The 22,723-nt window shown below is 40.3% G+C and overlaps 1 protein-coding gene across 3 annotated transcripts in view; it reads right to left on the bottom strand.

Moving 5' to 3' along the window:
* Nucleotides 1-22,723, bottom strand: part of Map4k5 (mitogen-activated protein kinase kinase kinase kinase 5) — a 95,842-nt gene that overhangs the window by 9,768 nt on the left and 63,351 nt on the right. For 2 of the 3 annotated variants that reach the window (XM_028782042.1, XM_028782058.1), the window contains 15 exons: nucleotides 19,916-19,974; nucleotides 18,792-18,859; nucleotides 16,112-16,154; nucleotides 15,453-15,606; nucleotides 14,369-14,466; nucleotides 13,816-13,857; nucleotides 12,652-12,736; nucleotides 11,457-11,536; nucleotides 11,018-11,078; nucleotides 7,200-7,202; nucleotides 6,831-6,945; nucleotides 6,443-6,501; nucleotides 5,610-5,713; nucleotides 5,064-5,241; nucleotides 509-577 (listed from right to left, as the gene is read on the bottom strand). In XM_028782042.1, the coding sequence (XP_028637875.1) occupies nucleotides 509-577; nucleotides 5,064-5,241; nucleotides 5,610-5,713; nucleotides 6,443-6,501; nucleotides 6,831-6,945; nucleotides 7,200-7,202; nucleotides 11,018-11,078; nucleotides 11,457-11,536; nucleotides 12,652-12,736; nucleotides 13,816-13,857; nucleotides 14,369-14,466; nucleotides 15,453-15,606; nucleotides 16,112-16,154; nucleotides 18,792-18,859; nucleotides 19,916-19,974 (1,218 nt within the window). The remainder of the gene's footprint in view (nucleotides 1-508; nucleotides 578-5,063; nucleotides 5,242-5,609; nucleotides 5,714-6,442; nucleotides 6,502-6,830; nucleotides 6,946-7,199; nucleotides 7,203-11,017; nucleotides 11,079-11,456; nucleotides 11,537-12,651; nucleotides 12,737-13,815; nucleotides 13,858-14,368; nucleotides 14,467-15,452; nucleotides 15,607-16,111; nucleotides 16,155-18,791; nucleotides 18,860-19,915; nucleotides 19,975-22,723) is intronic. The other variant, XM_028782050.1, reaches the window with a different exon arrangement.

Below are 22,723 nucleotides of genomic sequence, written 5' to 3'. Positions count from 1 at the left end.
CAGAAAAAGAAGATGGGTTTTAAGGACCAGGGTGCCTCCTCTGCAGAATCCAAGAAACACGCCTGCTAAGCTATTCTTTCCTGCCTTTCCTGCTTACAATGCAACATGCTCACATTAATAACACGTCTCCTGCATGACAGATCATGTAGCATGTGCAAGTGTCAGAGGCCTGAGTGCTTTAGACCTGACAAGCCTCCAGAAGTTCATGTTAAGTGACTCTGTGATCACAGTTTAATGTAACCTACTCTCATAATTACAGTGAGAAGGGACAGTTTATAAAGAGATTCCCCAAGAGGCTGACGGTGCTAATGTCTCCATGTGGGCCAAGTGTAAAATGAAAGGACAGCACCTAGGGACAGCAGCTCAGCCTCTTGCTGTGGTGGATTTAGCTGCTCAGTCAATGCAGCCAGGTCACTTAAAGAGGAAGGGTTGAATAACAGTTTAATTTCACTAAAGGGGTTGCTTTATCAAGTAGTACACTCAAAATAAACTTCAAAATAATACTCACTGTCTAAACACACCAAAACAGTATCTCTCTCCAACTGCGTCACATGAATGGAATCCAGCTGTTGGCTGCCTAAGTGGGGAAAGGTTACAGTTAACAACATACTTCAGTAAAGCAGGGCTTAGAAAACCAGCAGTCTGAATCTCGCTGTGATTTACACTTTGAAATATGGTGAAAACTGTATCTTGTCATGAAAGTACACACCTCAGTTTAGAAGAACAAATGTCAGCTCAGCTCTGACACAGATACCTGAGCTAAAAACGCAGTACTGCTTTAATTACTACTTTTGTTCTAGGAAGGTGGGCCATCATGATGGTGATAAGGGCAGGTATGTGGAAGGAAGGAAAGGAAGATACATGCGCACAATGGTTAGATTTTGTTCTGCACTCACAAGAGATGGAATCTGTCAAGTCTAAAGGAAACTCCACTTTCCCAAACCCCAAAGGCAGTCCAAATATCCAGAAATGAGCTCAACCTGTATACATACAGGTGGATTTCTGGCAGTTAGATAGAAGCCAGCATTCCTCAGGAACTTGTGAAACCAGTTCTCATCTACCAAAAGGAGTTATTTCCCTTACCTTTGGCAAAAGGGACATACGGCTACCTGTGGTGCTCATGAGCATATTAAAGCTAGTGCTGACTTCCAGAACCCCTCAGTACCACAAGTCCTGTTACAACCTTCAGAGTCCATGCTGGCATCCCAGACCTTCTCCCCTCCTCCCCTAAACTTCTCCAGCTCCAGGGCTTCCCTCCCTGCAGCTCCTCAATCTCCTCCTAACCCTGCTACTCTTGGTGGCCTTCTCACTAGGCTTTCTCTATCTTCTACCCGCTGCTTATCTCCCCTCTCCTGCAGACAGCCTGGCCATGCCTAGTCTGCTGGCATAGTCAGTCTATTTCTTTCTCTCTCTGCAACAAACTCTCCCAGATGCCTCTATTTCCTCTCTCATATCTGTGATAAAAAGTTTCCCCTTAACCATACCATGCCAGCAGGCACGTGGTCCCTTACAGCCATACCACTGAGCAGAATGGCAGGCAGACTTGTCAAGACAACCAATGAAGCATCTTCCAGGCAGCACACCAGATGCAGTTTTTCTCAGCTAATCTATGTTTGTTCACTCACTCAACAAATACCAAGAAGTGACCATATTGAGGGCTACCTTGGGAGTCAAGGATCATGCAGTAATAAGTTGGAATCTGCAAAGGAAGGACTCCCAGAACAGCTCACTTCAAGGCTACAGCTTTGCCAGCTACAGGCTCTTGGTTCAACAACGAGCATAGCTGGGTTGGATCAGCGATTACTTATAAAAACAAAGCCTAACGAGGATGAAAGCTGGGCTGAAAGGGCGCATCGCCCACGTGCAAGGGCGAGCTGGTGATAACCTCAGAGGCCTGGGTTGCTCAAGAAGTACTTATTGGACTGTTTTTATTTTAGCTGGGACAATAATAAAGGTGGATATAATATGACACCTGAGGCACTAGACCATAATAAAATCTCAAAAACCAACTCAAATTCTGAGATTCAAAAGAGGACTCAATAAATTTCTAGCATAAAGAAGTATAACCTTCCACACACCATCCTGAAGAAAGAGGGTGTGAATTGCTATGGGTTAACTATGTAACAATCGCAATGCTGGACTATGGGATAAAAATCATTTGGGTTTTTGTTGTTGTTACTTTCAATTCTTTTTGAGACAGGCTTTCACTATGCAGCACTGCCCACTCTTGACTCCAGAATACTTAAGTTAAAGGCATGCACCACCATCATCCCTGGCCCAATCACGGTTTTTAATAAACTGATCCATAGCCACTTGTTGTGGTACTTGCCTAACCAAGAATCATTTGTATTTCGGCTGCTTACTCTGGTGACAGGAACTTCACAGAGGCACATACCCAAACTGCAGACACCAGTAAGACCACCAAGAAGGGGGAGGGGAAAACAGCTGCAAGTGGCTTCCTCCCTTTCCCTTACTGGGAGTTACAGCTTGGTCCACAAAGCAGGAATTCACAGTTGAGGGCATGCAAGCTTGTTAAATTTTCAGTAAATTTGTGAGCCATTTTCATACATCAGGCTTGTTGTTTGAAACTGACTATGGTGGTAGTGTTACTTTTTAGGTAACCACAACATGGCTACACTACAAAATCATGTTATGAAACTAGGACATCTCCGGGTTACACGGAGTTTTCATTATAATGTGTGGGATCAAACACAGTCCTTGCGCATGTTAGTCACAGACACTACAAGTGAGCTACATGCTAGTCTTACTCTAAAAGTGACATCAATATGGAATCAGTGTTAGCTTTCCCAGTCAGGATATTTAATGTAAGTTATTAAAGTCAAGAAGCATCAGTGCAATCCTTGTAACACAGTTCCTCAGAATGGAGTGAAGACTGTAACAGCGGTCTGTGATAAAAATGCCCCAAGTAAAGTTTGTTTGACTTCTGTTTAAAAGTGGCCTAATGAATCAGGGCCAACAGATGACAAAACAACACAGCACAACAAACAGGAAAAGGAGGATTCCCTCTCAGCTCATGTATTCCATAGATTTCAAAAATTAATTCTGCAAAGTCCTCACTGGTAGCACTTTTGAAACAGAGATTTAACTGTTGTTAACCAGCTATGCTGTGTGGCTATAGAATATCAGAAATCATTTTACCTGCCCAAACACAGCCCCGGACTCTCAACCATGCAGGCTTCCTGAGGAACCTAACCTTATTTGGCTTGAAAGGATCATTGCTTTCAGTATCTTCGGGTGAGGACACACAGCATCTGTCCTTCGATGAACACTTCATTTAACATGTTACCCACAGTCAAGTTAGCTTCATTCGTATTCTTCCCCGGTAGTGAAGTCTCTGTATGGGGCCCAGGGTGGCCTGGCTAACTGTCCCCCTATCTTGACCTCGTGAGTACAGAGAGGACAGGCATGTGCCATCACACCCAGCACAGGTTCACATGATTTAATGGTTGAGTAATACACCACAGTGTAGAGGCACGATGTTTCCTTTACCTATCCATCTGCTGACATCAATCTAAGGTGATTCGTTTCCCTATCTTGGTTATTGTGGAGAATGTTAGAATGAATATGTGTGTGCAGACCTTTTTCCAGTATACTGATTTTCTCTGGAACAGAGTACACATCCAGAAGAGACACTGCTGGGTTATACAGCAGCCTTCTGAAAAGCCCCGAACTGTTTTCCATAAAGGCTGTGTGACTGCATCCCTTGAGCAGCTCCTCTGCATCCTCTGCTACTGTTCCATCTCTTTGGTGACAGCTGTTTGGACAGGCATGAGACGGTATCTCTCGACAGCACTGATGTGCATGGCCCTATTGGTTAGTGGAACTGGGTACTGTTCTCATTTGGAAAATGTATTCTTGCCTGCTTTTTCCAAACTTAAACTGTGAGAAAAACTTCCCCGTCCTACCAGAGTTTTCACTGAGACACGAGTGATAAACTCTTACATTAACCAGCCAATCATAAAAAGAACAATGCATATTCCAATGGAAAAGCTCCCATTTCAGAAGCTTCTATCCATGTCTGCAGAGCCATCCACTGAGGGTAAAGGTGGAGAGAAAAGACAGAACAGGCTAGGGACAAAAGGGAATGTTTTCAATGAGAGATGGTAATCAAATAAATTAAGAATATATTATAAAACATAATTATTTATTTAGTAAGCCCAAAGACAAACTGGTAACAATTCAGACTTGAAATTTAAAAAGCTATTTTGTTTATGTGTATGAATGTTTGCCTATATATGTACCTGTGTATCACATGTGTTGCTTGGTGCCCACAGAGGCCAGAAGAGGGCATCAGACCCTCTGGAACTACAGATGGCTGTGAGCCACTTTGTGGATGCTGGGAATTGAACCTGGGTCCTCTAAAGGAGCAGCCAGCTCTTAACCATGGTGTTAGTTCTCCAGCCTGTCAACAGCTCAGATTTTTAAATATCAAGACTATTTAAAACTTCTACAGTAAAATTAATTTATTTATAATTTCCTTGGGCAAGAGGGCAATGAGATTCTTGCTGTCAAACCTGACAACCTGAGTTCAATTCCTAGAACTCACACAGTGGAAGGAGAGAACTGACTTCCACAGGTATGTGTATCACCTATAAATAAACAAACGAACAGAAAAAAGAAAAAAAGAAAAAGAAAGAAAAGGAAAAAAAGGCCCTTGGGTAAATGGAGATCACAAATTATATGTAGATAATTTATTATTATTTAGAAATGTATATAGTTTTTTACTTAGAAAATTATGCTTACATTATTTTTATTTTCAAATAATTTATTTGTGTTTTATATTCATTGATGTTTTGCCTGCATTTGTCTGAATGAGAGTGTTGGATCCCCTGCAATAGCTGCTACTGATAGTCATGAGCTGCCATGTGGGTGCTGGGAACTAAACCTGGGTCCTCTGAAAGAGCAGCCAGTGCTCTTAATCAGAGCCATATCTCCAGTCCCTATGCTTACATTTTTATTAGAAGCCCACAATAGTTGAACTTAAGCTTCTGTCTTTGATACAGGTAAAAGCATGAACATAACATAAAGTGAAAACCACTCACCTGCACCAATTTCTGTAAACCAGGAAGATGCAGAATTCAAGTTGATTGTCTCAAACTGAACTACTTGGTTTGACTCTGTGCCTTTGCTGATAGCCACACATACCATGGGGTACTCCTGCTCTGGTATCACTAGCATTTCAAAAACATTCAGTGGACTTGGTAAAGGAAAATCAAAATGCTGCAACAGACAAACAAGAGAAATGTGGAAATCTCCGGTTCAAACTGGGTTGTATGAAGTCAGCTGAAAGGCTGGTCCTTACCCTGCCTTGTTCTATAAAAGCTCGCTTCTCTGTGATAATGAGTAAAAGTGCTGGTCAGATAAACTTAAGAGGACTGGCCACATTAATATCTGTGGCTGTGATGATTCCAGAAGCTTATTAAGTAACAGCGAGTTACAGAGAAGATATTACTAAGAACATAAAACATCACACACACACTTCCTACTTACTGTCAAGGAGCTGTCCCTAATAGTAGTAATTACAGCTTTAGCCGACTGTAGTTATGCACAGTGCTTTCTCAACAAGGAAAATGTAAAGCCATATGTACCTTTATCAACATGAATTTCTGCATGGGTTCATACCACTGAAGCAGAACAATCCCAGACTGCAAAGCTCCGCAGAGGTATTTATGTCCTGTGTAAGGGTTTCTAACTGAAAAGAAAGAAAAAAGAAAAATCCTAGCCACATATACATTACTGAATTTCTTTTGGTGAGAAAATATAATTAGCTTAGGTAAAGTAACAGTTCAATGACATTCACCTAAAAGCCAAGTGACTTTTCTTTCTATACAGGGTCTCACTGTGTAGCTCTGGCTGGTCTGGAACTCGACTGGAACACACAGAGAGGCCCCTGCCTCTGCCGCTCGAGTGCTGGGATTACAAGATGTGCACTATTTCACTCAGCTTGTGACTTATTTATTTTTTTAATGAAGACAGTTGCTGGCATGAGGAAACTCCAGCAGAATGTGATGAGAATCAATACATGTATCAATCCATCTTTCCGGACCATCTTTGACTCCAGTCTACAACAATTCATATTGGTCTTTCACCCAGTAACTGCATCAACCATATCACACAATAGTGATGTTATACTGCAGCAGCACCATGCCTGGCAGCCCTGCGCTCTGCCTCCTGCTCTTCCTCACACAGCTGTGCTCTATCCTGTAATCACGACCGTGGGTATCACACCTGTCAGTGACTCCTGGAGTCCTCCCAGCAGTTGCTGAATTTGCAGTAGTCTGGGGTTTGTGTGGATGATGCAATCCACAGCTGGCCAACCTCCCATACTGACTTCTCCTCTTATTTATACTATGAGATTCCCCAAGTAATTTGAAAGATATTAAAAGTTCCAACCATCTAGTTTGAGAAGGCATTTACTCACCTATGCAGCATTTGTGGCAGCCTTTTGTATCGGGAATCTTTGTTGTTAAGGCAAATTTCCTGAAAATATAAGACATTACGAATGGAATATATTGTGGCCTCCATATGGTGACAAATGAACCACCAGAATCAAACAGGAAAGGGCTTGAAACAAACAAACAAACAAACAAACAAACAAACAAACAACCACCCTGGGCTCTGACTTAGACTATGACTTTATCCAGAATTTGTTATCAAACTTCTTTATAATTTTAATGTATGAATATGAATTATCTGTAGTTTGGATGACATGTAAATTAAGAAAAGGAAGCTGTTTCACTAGACAAGGAAGACTGGCAGCTTAAAAAGAAGACATACATACTTGCAGCTCGAGCAGGCTATAACTGTACCTTGGCAGAATGCGGTCGGGAAACCTGTGAGTTTGGATGTGGGCGGCTAACCCTGGCTTTTTGGCTTGCTCGAACAAAGCAATCAAGTTGTGGGAGTAGAGCTGAAAGGTTTTTCCTGTGAAAGAGAAAAAAGCTAGTTTTACTGTAAGAACAATTTTCAAGTAAAAGAAAATGCAACTAGCCAGGCATGGTGGTGCACGCCTTCAGTCCCAGGAATCAGAAGGCAGAGGCAGAGGCAGGTGGATCTCTCAGTTCAAGGCTAGCTTAATCTACATGGTGAGTTCCAGGACAGCCAGGGCTACATAGTAAAGCCCTGTCTCAAAACAAAAAGAAAAAGAAACTGCCAAAAAGAAAAAAAAGTGAAATTACCTTCTAAGGTGATGAGTCCAGTAAGGTTCAAGGACCAAGCAAAACAGAAAAACATGCAAAAACACAACAAACAGACCTGGTTAGTATTATTTTGAAAGTAATGGGTAAACTTATTTTTAAGCAAGTGGATATCTCTGTTTAGACATGTTTGACAAATAGGTAATCTAGGAAGAATAAATGTAATCTGTTTGATCCTTGTGGAGAAAGAGAAACTGTTAAACACTGTGCACACGTTGTTACACAAGCAGTTACAAGAGCACAGACAAAACAGAAAATTCTGCAATGCTGCGCTTATCTCTATGGGACATATTTATCTATCAGCAATCCACAGAATCACCTTCAATTAAAACTGTGAATAAATTTTAAATGCACAGATTGTAGTAAGAGAAAAAGTGAAATAAACCAGTACTGCGAGCCTTAGTATAGTGATGTACAACCCACACATGCCTCACTGTAGCTATGCTTAGTGGGAGATACACGCAACCATCATCTGATTCTGACAACACTTACCCCTTTTACCAGCAGAAACACACCACACAGGTATCTATTCTCACAACAATTTCTGTGTTTTCTCAGAAGAGAAACGTTCTGGCCAACATAGCACCTTTCTTTTCCCTCTACCTTCCTATTCACACGAACTTGCTCTGATACTTATGCTCTGTTTTAGGAATAATTCTAACTGTACTACAGAAACGAACTAATCAAAAACTATTATCTGCCATCCCATGTTATTTTATGAAAGTATAAGGTGTACTATGTATGGTTTTAAAATTATGTCTAATGATAAAAGTGCCAAGATTGTATACTACTGACAAAATTCAGAATTGCTGCTCAGATGCAGCGGGAGGGGCTGGGGGACTGAGAGGCCATGGACGCTTCCACTATGATCTTAGGAGCCATGGTACTCATGGAGGTAAAGTAGAAGACAAGGAGTGGATCTCTTTCACTGAGCTGGACCACCTGGTCATTGCCGTGAAGGTCAAATTCTGGGCTTGGGGGGCAATCTGCCTGTTCTCTCTGCCATCAGGAAATCTGTGATCCCTGACTTTTCCTGGAGCATTCCTAAAGCATGAGGTTCTAGAGATCCTACAGAGCAGAAGTGACTTGGGCAGTGCACTGGGCCAGTTTCAAGGCTTTTGTCACTACTGGGGACTATAATGGTCACACTGGTCTTGGTGTTACCTGCTCCAGGAGGTTAGCCACTGCTGTCTGAGGGGCCAACATGTTGGCAGAGCTTTCACATTCTCCCTGTCCAGAGAGTACTTGGGGGAAAGGATAGGCAAACCCCACACCATCTCATGCGATGGGAGAGGCTGCTGTGGCTCTGTGCTGGTGCACCTCAGCCCTGCTCCCAGAAGCCCTGCATCATCCCTGTTCCTGTGCCCGAGAAACTGCTGGTGCTTGAGGGTATGGATGGTTGTTTCATATCAGTGAGGGGCTGCACTGCCACCCTGGGAACTTCACCTTTGATGTCATTTCCAAGATCTACAGCTACTTGGCCGAAGACCTGGAAAGAGACTGTGCTCACCAAGTCTCTCTCTCAAGAATTCACTGACCATCAGTGAAAACACACACCCCACTCTGGTTCAGAGGACCATGTTCCTGCTGTGGCTCCATAAGGGTTTTTATGTAAGAAAAATCAAGTGAATTAAGTCTGGTTAAAAAAAATAAAAAACCTTAGAAGTCACTCAAATAGAATTGGGCCTGTTTCTTTTCACAAGAGTAATATATCAATATTTACTAAATAAAATAAAAAATAACAGGCTAATCATAATTAAAACTAAAGAGATTAAGTACTCTTGGGAGCAGCAGTCCTCAACTGGTGGGCTACACGTAATTCCTTTGGGGGGTAGAACGACCCTTTCACAAAGGTTACCTAAAACCATTGGAAAACAGATATTTACATTATAACAGTAGCAAAATTATAGTTATGAAGTAACAACAGAAATAATTTATGGTTCAAGGTCACCATAACACAAGGAACTATATGTAGTAGTTAGAATAAATATGGCCCCCACAGGTTCATGTGTTTGAATGCTTGGCCCACGGGGAGTGGTGCTATTAGGAGGTGTGGCCTTGTTGGAGGAAGTGTGTCACTGTGGAGGTGGGTTCAGAGGTCTCATATATTAGCTCAAGCTACACCAGTGTGGAGGTGAGCATCCTCCTGGCTGTGTTCGATCAAGATGTAGAACTCATGGCTCCTCTAGCACCATGTCTGCCTGCAAGCTGCATGCTTCCCTCCATGATGATAATGGACTAAACCTCTCAAACTGTAATCTACCCCCAAATAAATGTTAGCCTTTTTAAGAGTTACTTTGGACATAGTGTCTCTTCACAGAAATAAAACCCTAGCTGAGACACTATATTAGACCACTGCTTTAAAGAATCTCTGCTTCTTACAAGTCATTTACAGACAAAGACTATTTTTCATAAACATTGTTATTAGCTCAAATATAGATTCCTGAAGAATCTCCACTAGGGAGAAATAATAATTAGATATCTTGTATCTACAAATGAAATCAATCAGTTAGCCTCCAGGTAGATATGTAAGTCTAATGTGTAATACTGTTTGGTGGGTGTGGTGGTTTAACTAAGAATAGGTCCCATAGGCTCATCTATTTATTTGAAAGCTTAGTCATTAGGGAGTGGCACTATTTGAAAGGATTAGAAGGATTAGTCGGTTTGGCCTTATTACCTATGCCAGCCCTAGTCTCCTGGATGTAGCCCTCAGCTACTGATCTGGTGCCTTCCTGCATGCTATCATGCTCCCTGCCGTGATGATAATCAACTAAACCTCTGAAACTGTATGGAAGACCTCAGATGACTGCTTTCTCTTTATAGAGTTGTTTGGCCATGTTATCTCTTCACAGCAGCAGAACAGTGAGTAAGACTGGATAAGAACTACAAGACAAAAGTCTAAAGATATGGTAACATACCCAGTCTTTTCATTACCACCAGCTACCAAAAACCCCTGACAATGCTAAAATCAGAACAGGTTGTTCTGGAATCACCCTGTTTAGATAAGCTTTGTATGCCTGTGTATGTATATGATCCATGTGTTGAATGGGCTAGAAGTAAATATTGAATGCTGTTCTTCAGTCAGTGTCTCTCTTGTTTATGAGATAGGTTTGCCTCCTGGTCTGGAACTCACCTACCAGGCTAGGTTTGCTGTGAGCCCAAGGAACCTCCTGCCTCTGCCTCCCTACTACTGGAATTACAAGTGTGCACCACACCTGGCTCTTTACATGGATGCTGGATACAGAACACAGGTCCTAATGCTTGCTGGAAAGTACTCTACTGATCTATCGCCCCAGACCCCTGGATGAGACGACTTTAAAGCACCAGTGTAAGGTACTTTATATTGATCTAGAACATCTGTATAAAACTTTTATAATTTAGCACTGGGCAGTTATTTTACTTAAGCCTCACAACAACTTCATTAGACTCTTGATGTTTTTTGTTGTTTTTAATGCCAGTGTCCTATTTTGATAATTAAGAAAATTGAGGCTAAGAGTGGGTGGTTTGTTAGAATTCATGGAGAAAGGAGACAGCTTGTCCCTCTGCTTCCTCCAGCTACATTGGTAACATTCAAAGGGAGGCAGAGTGCAGCCAGCAATGGTAGAAGTTGTGGAAGGAAATGGGCTGAGCACATAATCACCCTGTTCCCCTCCCTTGGTATCCAGATGCAGGAAGGGAGCTGGGAAATGAAGCCCTCACAGAAGACTAGATTCTTTCTCAAACAACAAATGGCCTAGTCAAACAGTGTACACTAAAATTACATTTTTCTGCTTGCCTATGGTTTTCACCATCATGCATACCTGATAATGACATCAGTGTATTATTGATGACGTAGAGCCATGTACACTTCCGTGGAAACAACTGAAGGGAAGAAGAAGATTATTAAACAGAAGGCTTGCACTCTCTCCTCTTACCCTGCCCCCGAGTCTCCCACAGTGAAGAAGTGTTGTTGGGGAAGTGACTCGGGCAGAGCATGGACTTCCCAATGCACAGGGCCCTAAGCCTGATCCCCAGCACTATCAAAACAAAACAAATAGTACTATAAAATTCTTTCTTTGTAAAAATTATCAAAACTGTAAGAGAAAACAAAACCAACACAGACATGAAGACAGCAGCATGTTACCCCTTTAAATATTTAAACCATAAAAATTAAGACTAGACCTCATAAAACAGACTCAAAACTATGACACTTTTGTCCAATTTGCTCAAACTAATTCTGTAAGTTAAAATTCTTATTACCTGTTCCATAGTTGCTTCATGTAGCTCATTAAGATTCAATGTGTAAATACCATCTTCAGTTCCAAAAATAATATACTGATCTATAATAGCAAGTTAGTAGAATTGATTATCACTTTCTGTAATTGTTTGCTCAGATAAGGGCTATATGTAGTGATAGTTAGCATGAGTTGGCCACACATTCACAATCATCTTCTAACATCCATGCACCATGTCTCTTTCCCATGTTTTAAAAGGTAAATATATACTGTGTAAGATCTCACTCTCATGCTACCTCTCAACTGAATTTTAAATTGCTGTTATTGCGGTGCATTTTTGCAAGTCACTCCAAATACTCAAATATACATCAAAAATAAGCCATGACAAAGCACAAATAATGAACATATTTCTTGCTCAGATGTTGGTTTCTAAATACCATTACCACTAAAAAGAACCCGAGTTTCTGGAAGAGAAGACTGATTCTTACTCTGAGGAAGGTTAAGTATGAAACAGACAGGAAGTAAGGGACTGTCCCCGCACTGAAGGACACAGGCACCAACATTCCCCACAAATCCTGGGAAGATGTAAGTGTCATCTTCCTGAACGTGGATGCATGAATCAATCCAAAAGGACTGATGTGGAATTTTAAACTGAATGTTAGATTGGAGAAACTAAAATGGTGGAGGCAGTGAAACAGAAATATGGATAAGTTTCCTGATTTTTTTTTTTCTTTTTTGAGACAGAGTCCCAGTATACCCCAGACTGGTCTTGAATTACAGCTTCCTCATGCATGCCCTCTCGTGTCCCCAAGCTAAGCTATGAGCACAAAGCCCCTTTACTCCTAAATATTTTAGTGTGGTTCTTTTGCTGTTGTTGTTAACAAGTTTTATACAGCCGAGAGCATTGAGACTGAAACAACACCGCCCACTGCCTGTGGACTTCAAGGGCTCGTTATGGATCGTCTCATCCTTACAAACTAAGAACATGATGGCTGTGACAGCTCGTTAGCTTCCTCTCAAGAACAAGTCCTATACATTGTTCAATTTAATGTTCAATCAAAGCCTACCTAAGTAATTAGTTCGTCATAGGTTCCTATATCATTTAGTATCTAAGGTGATAATTTTAAAGTTAACAACTTCAATTCACTAATTATAAAGACCTTCCCTACAATAAATATTTTATAGGAGGTATATACACATATATAATTCAGAAATCGTACCTTTTGTATCAGGGTGTATCCAGGATGTTGCACAATTAATTTTCAAAGGGCAGCCATCAAATACTTTTGAAAAACATGCTCCCATCTTTATAAAGAAAAAAAAATAAGGCTTATTTTATTATGCAATTTTAATATTTTCAGAAAATCATGCAATGTCAAACTCTTTGAAGAAAATTTGTGGTTTTCCTCAAAACAAAATACAAATTTTTAACACAGTTACATTTTTTTTCTCCTAAGGGTCATGGTCTTCCATTTCTTTCCATTTTAGAGTCAACATATCAAATTTACCAAACATCTACATATTTAATGAGCTGCATGAACTTTAAGTTATTACTTCAGGGCTAACATTATTAAACTGAAATAATTATTTGATTTCTTCAGCATCACTACAGTGGTAAGAACTGCAGTGTAACTCTAGAATGCATGCAACAGACAAACGACCAAGTTTATATTCTAGGTATTAACTGAATAACTCCTAAAGCATCCTATTTACATGATTAGCAGCACATTTCAGATACATTTCACCATAAGATGACAGAGTAAGTGTGAACCCAAGCTTCCGTTTGTTTTCTATTGTGCATAGCTCAATGTGAGAATAGCTTCAGGGCAGAAAGACATTTATCACATAAGGAAGAAGGCCCATCGTAAACATAAAATTAAAATTAATCTGGTGTTTAGATGCTAATCTGAGAACCCACTGCCAGAATTTATAAATTCCCAATTTTGTTTTTCTTTTTGTTCTTGCTTTTCTCCTCTCTCTCTCTCTGCCCTCCTCTTCTTTTCTCCCTCCCTCCATCCCTGAATTTATCCTCTGCCTCCTCCCCACCTCCTCCTTCTTTGATATCTGATTGCTCAGATGTAGTCTGGAACTTACTGTGTGGGTCAGGCAGACTTTGAACTTATGATCTTTCTGCCTTAGAACGCTAAAATTATATATATATATAGGCTATTACATCCAACTTGGTCTCCAAATTTTAACCATTCCACTCAAATTGGGGTATGTGATCAGACTACAGTACATTCATATCAACCCCCCCAAATTTATATTTATAAAATTCTTTCCTTTAGTGGCTGAATGTACTTGACAGGAAATCTACTTCTACTGCTTCTAAAGAGATTTAAAAAAACATATATCAGCAAATAGGTCTCACAAACAGTCCTTACCAGCACTTTTGGGGTGGGTGGAAGGCCATTGATGGTTGGTTTCTGTGAAAAAAAAATTTTTAAGTAATTTTTAATACTGTAAGAAACCCTAGTGTTAAAACTAAAATGTGAGTTGCTTACTATTTTAGCTATTATATATAAAAATTATTTTAGACTTATTTTTAGTTTATATATATGGGTGTTTTGCCTGCATGTATGCATATGCACCGTGTGTGTGCCTGGTGCCTGTGGAGGCCCAAAAGAGGGTATCAGATCCCCTGGGACTGAAGTTACAGATGGGTGAGCTATCATGTGGTGGGTGTGGGAATTGAACCCAGGCCCTCTGGAACAACAGCCAGTGATCTCAACTGCTGAGTCATCTCCCTATACATATAAAAGAAACAGAGTCTTTGTGTTGTCTACATGACCGCAAACTTCTGAGCTCTAGTGAGTCTTCTGCCTTAGCCTCTGGTGAAGCCCACACCACCATGCTCAACTCTAGTTACTTGGGTTCTAATGCTTGCTAAGAGAAACTATGAGTTATAAACAGTGTCTAAGCACCCACTGTACTCACAGGGAAGTCCCGTTTGTCCTTTTTTCGAGGTAGCTGCGGAGCTTGTGCTGATCCCTCTGTATTTTCACTGATCAGTTTTGAAATACCATCACCATTTCCTAAGGGAACCGTGGTTAAAGTTGAATGACCACACAAGAACATTCTGTGAAAAATAACTTTTCTTTGCCTCCATTATTTCCCTTCCTCTCGAGTGAGTATGGGAGCACACTGGTTTGTGGGAGCACGTTGGTTTCTGTCAGATGAGTTAATTTATCCTCGGTGCTGCCCTCCAGACTCTTCGGCTGCACTGCTTCCTTAGTGGTGCTCTTAAGTTATGACAAATACATTGTGAACACAAACAACATCTATCCTACTGACGGTGATACTCAATATCTTTCCCAACATAAATCAATCTACATGCTCAGTCCTACCTTAAATATCACTCTCACAGCATATTACACTACTTCAAATATGATTCAGATGCTAATGCATCTGCCCACTCCTTCTTATTCTCCAAGAATGTCTAAGCACTGGCTCTCCCTCTTGTAAGCTCCTGAAGCCCTTTAGCACCCTCCAGTAACCCACCTCACTATTCTCTAGCCTCTCAGAAACGTCAGGGCTCTGCTAGATATGGTCATTGTTTCAGGAAACACCACACACCCGTCGTTCTTTTCTTTCCTCCATCCTATTATTTTTTTAAAATTAATTACAAAGACCTGTCTCACTATGCTGTTTAGGCTGTCCTCTGCCCCTGGAGTACTGGGCAAGCATCAGCATACTCAGCCATCTTTCATAATGTTATATGTGTATAGGTATAACTTCTGTCGAGCTTCTACCCTCCTAGTGGGAAGAACATGAGCTCCTCCTCTGGATCCTATAATATTTACTAAGTGGCTGAATAAGGCTGAACTGGTCTGAATCTTTTACTGTCCACTGTGTATAATTAAAACACAGAAACGAAGGTCTGAACTGCAAAAGGACTGACTGAAGAAGAGATAGTCTTAGACCCAGGAAGAGAATGGCTTTCCATCCTGTCTGTCTGACTCATCTACATCACAGAACCTGGGATGCTGTGTACTCCAGGGATGTGGGATGCTGGCCGTACCTATAGAGGATGTCTCCAGTACAGGAACACAACTTGGGCTACTCTGTCTTCTGAGGACCTGAGGTGCTCTAGACTCCAGATCAGGGCAACGTTTGATGGTTGATGATTTTTCTTCATCTGGGAGGCTGTCTTCAGGGTAAGTGTTTATCCTTGGCTAATGACCAGAGGGTAGGAAAGTATTCTTTAAAAGGTCACAGTAACCTTCAGCAAAGGACTCAAGTGAGTCACTGCCCAACACAACTATGAATTTATCAAGAGGGTTTTAAAATGAGTCCCAACCCCAATCATAAAACTTTTATAACCAATAAAATTATGTAAGCAGTCGCCATATATTTAACAAGTAGAAACTGACAAAGATGATGACTTAATAAAAAATGGTTCAACTGAAATGTCAAATTACAGTAATAAATGGTGATGATAAATAAACTTTGCATCTCCCTCCATGCAGACAAATACTATTCCAAATGAGCAAAACCCTACTTCTTTCTGGCATCTATTAAAGTGTATTATTTCACATAAAATCACCTTTGCAATGTACTTTCTATCGCCACCTACTAAAGAAAATTAATAAACTTGAAAATATGAACAAAGCCAATGAAATTATTTTTAAAATGTAATTATATGAAGGAGTTATTGTTCACAACCCTTCAGCAGCTTACCTTAGGAGGTAGTGGAGGTGGTATTGCACGCTTAGAGGTTGATCTAATCAAAGGGAAAAAAAACTCAATTCAGATGGTCATACATGACTGGATCACAGATGACACTATCATGCATGCACTGAGAGTTTTATATCCAGAGCCTCTAAGCGACAAACAGTGATAGCAACCTCTGACCTCATAGTCCAAGACTATCACAACAGCTACTGTAAAGCTGTACAAAGTCATTTTTCAGTTCTATTCTACTGTACTTAATGTGTAATTTAAATTAGATTAAGCTTAGTAGAGAAGTAAATTCAGGCTTTGGGTGCAGCTCGGGGGCAGAGCACATGGTTAGTATGGTCAGGGCTCTGGTTTTGTTTCCCAGCAACAAAACAAACAAAACAACCCTCCACTATTCTGGAGCCAGTGGATACCTGCTTGGAACAGAACTTCCGAAAGGCAAGTGTGTGTTTGGAAGGTGATGGTGCAAGCCCCTTTGCTGTCAATAAGCGGGGTCCCAGAAACAAGGAAACATATAGACTCTTTTAATAACCAGAGGTGCTGATGCTTGAGATGAAAGGGAATTTTACTTTGTCAAGAGATGTACTGATTGGTATAAAGCAAAGAACAGTGAAGGGAAGCCTGGTGGCAACCCAGCAGAGCCTCGGTGACCTGGGAGAGGTGACTCACGAACATGGGGACAGTAACATGGGGCACGTCACACTCTAAGCTACCTTTTTGTTAACATGTTGTATACAGAATCCATGTCATGCTGTATCCTTAAAGGATCTAAATTAATGAAAAGTGAATAAACAAAACCAGGTTGTGTATTTATAAAAAATTAAAAAGTAAAATCAAACCTCCCTCCCATCAAAGGTGGCATATGATGCACATGCCTGTAATCATAGCACCAAGATGGCAGAGGCAAGGTAGAGTAGGGGCTCAAGCAAGCCTGGGCTATATGAGACCCTGTCTTAAAAAAAACAAAAACCAATGTCAACAACAACCAAATGAAAATAAAAGCACACAAGAACAAAACAGCCAACAATGAAACTCAGAATTCTGGAGCCCATGGATGCGAGTGCCTGCATGATTAACCCTTTGTTACTCAGGTGAAGGCCCTGAGACCTCTGACAATGAACACTTGGAAGACCAACTGCATCAGAACCTGCAGCATAGGAGCTCCAGGTGAGCAGCTGACAGATCAAAGCCTGAGAGACAGTGACACCACTACTCAGTGGTCACGAATACTTCTCCAGAGCTTTCGGTGATGTGGAAAACTGCCAGGGTCTCTAAATCCTACTCACTAAGACTGTTGGCAGGGGTTGGTAAACTTTTTGTAAGGGCCAGTTCTAAAATATTGTATACTTCAGATGGCATACAGCAGTCACAGCTCTACCAATGTAGGGTGAAAGCAGTTATAAACGGTACATAAAGTGGTTAATATGGCTATGTCCTAATAAATCTTGACTGTCCCTGACATTAATTTCTTTTTTTTTATTTTTATTTTTTTTATTTTTTATTTTTTTGGTTTTTCGAGACAGGGTTTCTCTGTGTAGTCCTGGCTGTCCTGGAACTCACTCTGTAGACCAGACTAGCCTCGAACTCTCGAACTCAGAAATCCGCCTGCCTCTGCCTCCCAAGTGCTGGGATTAAAGGCGTGCGCCACCACCGCCCGGCCCCTGACATTAATTTCATTCAATCTTTCCATATAACAAAATTTTATTCTATTATTTTTATCCATTCAAAATGCAAATATCCCTTTTTAACTTAAACTTTTATTGGTTAATTTTATGTGTACGTATGCACATGTATATGTGCCTGAGTATATGTATACCCGATGTGTGTAACTGCCTGCAGAGGCCACAAGAGGGCACTGAATTCTCTGAAAACAGAGCAATAGGCAGTTGCAAGCTGCCTGATATGGGTGCTGGGAACTAAACCCAGGCTCACCTGGGGGCGGGGAACACATGCTCTTAACTGCTGAGCCATCTCTCCACCTGCTTACCACTCCCTACGTTTCTCTACTCCTCTCTTCCCCAAATACCATTCTTAATGAATGAGCAGCAGCTAGCTTTGACCCACAGGGTACAGTTTGCCAACCTAAGCTCTACTGGCCTAATGTGGGGATCCAGAAGTCCACATTTTCAATGAATTCTCCAGGTAACTGAAACGCACAAACACGTCAACAAGTCACTCACTGAGGCCAGTCCCTCAATTCACTGTTGAATAAAGATAGGTCTAGAACATGAAGAAACTACATTAGAGAAACAGAACGAGGGTTTCCTGACCACCACTACAGTATTATGTTCCCAGTGACATCTTTTAATGCATCATCATTACACACAATATATTTGGACTAAACCAAAAACCTCACCAGGAATGGTGGCACATGCCTGCAAGTTCAAGGTCAATCTGGCCTAACTAGGAAGTGCCAGGTAAGCCAGAGCTACATAACATCATCCTGCTACAAAGCAAACAACTGAAAAACAAAACAAAACAAACAAAAAAGAGAGAGAGAGAGAGAGAGAGAGAGAGAAAAATAAAGAACCCCTTCCCTACTACAACCCTTCAAATCTTACTAAATAGTTCATGACAGTTTTGTCAATAATGTAAGTCAGAGCTCTACACTGGTAACTTTAAGACAAATCTCCATCAAAGCTGTTCACATAATCAAGTTATTAATTAGAAAGCAACTTACCTGCCTGTATTTGCACCATCCACAAAAGGATTCCAATGTAATACAAAGTTTGGTTCTGATGATAGTCCCTGTGCAGGTCACAATTTAGAGTGTTACTTTCACACATTAACCAAGTTAATATCACCCTTTTGATTTACTAATTACTTATCAGCTAAAATATCTGGCAAAACCCGGATGTTGTGGCCACTAGTTCTTGCGGCATCTAATAGGTTTTATGCCTCCACAATTTGTTCTGTCATTTGATCCATTTAGATCAATGACTCATTATCATCTGATGTAAACTTAAGAACTTCCTCATATCTACTAAATATAGCTTTCAATCTGGCAAGTAAAAACAAAACAAAATAACCCACAAAAATTTTAATTATTTGCATAACTATTCCATCGGCCAAGACAAATAATCCATTAAATGTGTATGGAAAATGCACATGCATACAGACACAAGCAATAAGAATGGCATTAAAGTCCACTAGGAACTGTACTTGTATTGACTAAAAACATAAGAAAACAACAACAACAAAAAGTAGACATTAAGGAACCTTTTAGGCCAATCTTGACAGTATTTTATCTATTCCTATACACAAAGGATTAAATATATAGTTAATCTCAAAGTGATGTCACTTTGGTATGATGACATATGCCTGACCCCAGCACTAAGCAGTTAAGCAGGAGGACTGTAGCAATTGGAGGGCAGCCTGAGCTATACCATGAGTGCCCTCACAAATCACAGACAAAGCAAAAGAAGCTATGAAACAAACAGATGCTAGAACCCACAGCAAATGTTCTACTAACAGCCACGTGCCCAACCCCACAGAAAAGATACCGTAAACTGTAAAACAATGCAGAAATGTGCTTACTGAAAGTTCAAGAGAATCAGTAAGGACAGAGTTAAGGGCTGAGTCCAAGTCGGGGTTCAATAATCACGAGCATCCTTCAAAAGACTGGGAGTACTCAGGTGAGTGGGTCAAACTACACGGCCTGAAGTACCATAAAAAGTGCCTATCTTTAGATTTCTCACACTTCAGAGTGTGAGCTAGATTTGTAAAGTTAATATGTATAAAAAGTAGTTACTTTACTTCTTGAAATATTTTTCAAACACAGAAATGTTTTAAAGTCACGGTTACCATTTCATCCCGGGCTTCCGTTTCTTTTCTCAGAGGAGGTTCAAACTGTAATTTGTCAACTGCAAAATATACAACAGATATATAAGTGTATAAAAATACATATACATATAAAGTCATCATCTTACGCAGTTAACTTAAGGGATGAAATGAGAATGTCCACAACTGAGGAGACGGAGAGGAAAAAAATCTCTCTTATACCTACCACATAACACCTTTATATTTACCCAGATAAAGTAACAGTCAGAGATTTCCGCTATCTTCTAAGCTTAATTCTTGGCTGAAACTAGGAAATTTAAAAAGTATTTCTGTATAAGAGAAAAATGTTTAAAATTTATTGGAAGTAGATGACAAAAAAAAAGTTTCAAAGATGGCAGATGCCGTCTTGAGATTAAACAACAGCTCTGTGGTGGAGAAAACCTAGCGACATTCATCTAAAGAGAACCAATGAGTGGTCAGAACAGTGCTCCCCATCTACAGCTGCATTCTGCCTGAGTGTTATTTGATTCCATCAGGCTACTTTCAGATTTATCCCACAGATTCAAAGAGCAATTTCTTTTAGATGAAATAGTCAATAATAGAGAAAAGTTTTCATTACCTATGTAAAGCTATTATAATTTAAAAAATTTTAAGAAACTAATGTGACTAAAGATCAAAGTTTTTTCAACATTTACACTCATCTACATACAAGATATCTAAATGCAATCTTAGCTCATTGCTGAAGGCTTTCAAATAAGAACTAGTTGTATTTATCCTTAAAAATAAGACTTGTAAAAATTAATACAAACTACTAACATAATTAGTTATATGGAGGCAAATAATAAATCATAAGCTTTCCTCCCTCCCTCTCTCCTCTCTTTCTTCATTTTTTTTTTTTTAATGGCCTGCCACATAACCCAGGCTAGCCTGGAATTCACTATGTATGGCTTAGGCTGGCTTCCACTCTGGGTCTTCCTCCTGCCTTACACTCTTTAGTGCTGGGTGGGATAACAAGTGTGCACAACCATGTCTGGCATAAAAATTCGGTCCTCTAAGAGAGGAAGACATTTCATAAAATGTCATCTACTTAAAACAACAATTTAAAACAAAAGCTACTATTCATTAATAACAGTTAACATAACCTATAAATATTTTTGTTTTATGTGATCCAAGTATGTATGGTGCTCACAAGAGTGCCTGCTGCCCTGAGGTCCACTGGAACTGGAGTTACAGAAAGCTGTGTACAGCTAGGAGACAGCACTGTAAGCAAGGGACAGCCTGCAGTATTAGGACAGACATCTAAGATTCTGCCCAGAAGAACACTGTATAAACAGTATAAACAGTCTAGAGAGACAGGACAGGAACCTTAAAAGGGTCAAGTGGATTCCAGGCAGTTCATTCGTCAAAGGAAGAGGACAAAATTCAGATGCTCAATATGCTGTTAGGTTGCCCAAGATAAAAGCAAACAAATAAACAAACAAATAAAAATAAAAAAAAAATCCTGGATGGAGTTGAAGGTAGAAAACAGGAATCAAAGACAGCTGAAGAAAAGAAACAGACAAAGACAATGTAGGCGATCAGCAGACAGGAGCTTTAACAATATAACATAAGAGGACTCAAGAGAACTGGGTGAGCAGACAATCTCAGCATAGAAACTGAAATTATATGTCTAAGTATGTGTTTATATGTACACATGTAATCTGTGCATGACTAAAATTTATGTATGAAAATTACTGTACCTGAAATAAAACTCACTGAATGGCTTAGTAGCAGAGTGGACACAAGAACAAGTTCCTGTCATGTGTGGATGTAAACACATGAAGAAAGCAAAGCTGTAGTCATCTATGAAATCAGTGTGTTCACACTTAACACAAGACTCACAATTGTGCAGAGCAGAGACCATGCAGACATTTCAAAGGAACAGCAGCCAAACTTGATGAAAAACATGAACTCATACACCTAAGTTTAATGAACCCCGTGAATTCAACTGGCGTAAAAGTGTATATGCTTAATGCAGCTCAACTATGTGCCTGTGATAAACGCAGAAACTTGAACCAGGGACAGCATCTTCTGATGATTGGTCAGGGTTTATTTAGTTCAGTGAGGAAGTTTAATAGCCTTCACTGTCATTTGGGCAAAGAAAAGAAAAGAAAAGAAAAGAAAAAAGAAAAGAAAAGAAAAGAAAAGAAAAGAAAAGACAAGACAAGACTTTAGACTGTGGAAGTGTAAGAAGCTTGTAAAGTCTACTCAACTTGTTTAAAACTTTCATTTAATTGTCTTAAACAAAACAAAACAAAACAAAACAAAACAAAACAAGGCAAGGCAAGGGTTTAACCAAGTCATCTGGCTGGTCCTTTTGTCTCAAACTTGTGAATTCTGAGATTCCGTGCTACAATACTAATGTGCCTATATCTTGGTCAGAGAGAAGGGGCAGGGACCTTTCCTGACATTCGACAGACTGGGAGGACAAACACAAATCCAAATATAAAGGCCGGAAGGAACATAATTTCTCCCCGGGACATTCTGCATGTGTCACGTTTCATGTAATGAGTACTCTCTGAGCTCCTTAGCTCTCTGAGAAACCGCTCTTTAAGTCAGACTGTCAGGAACCTCCCGTGTAGAGTCTTGATCATTACAGTGAATCACTGTATTATGTCTGGAAGATCTAAGTCACTGACTCAAATGCAACTCAGACACCAAGCTTCAAATGACGGCACTGCTAAGCACAGGGCCTAGCATCAGGAGGCTTCAGTCTATGCCCACAGCAGACCCAGAGCTCCTCTAACACACACACACACACACACACACACACACACACACACACACACACAC

The sequence above is a fragment of the Grammomys surdaster genome, unplaced genomic scaffold, assembly GCF_004785775.1.
Source record: "Grammomys surdaster isolate TR1022 unplaced genomic scaffold, NIH_TR_1.0 98, whole genome shotgun sequence".
Lineage (NCBI taxonomy): Eukaryota > Metazoa > Chordata > Mammalia > Rodentia > Muridae > Grammomys > Grammomys surdaster.
The sequence above is the reverse complement of the archived record's forward strand: the minus strand, read 5'-3'. Positions and strand labels throughout refer to the sequence as shown.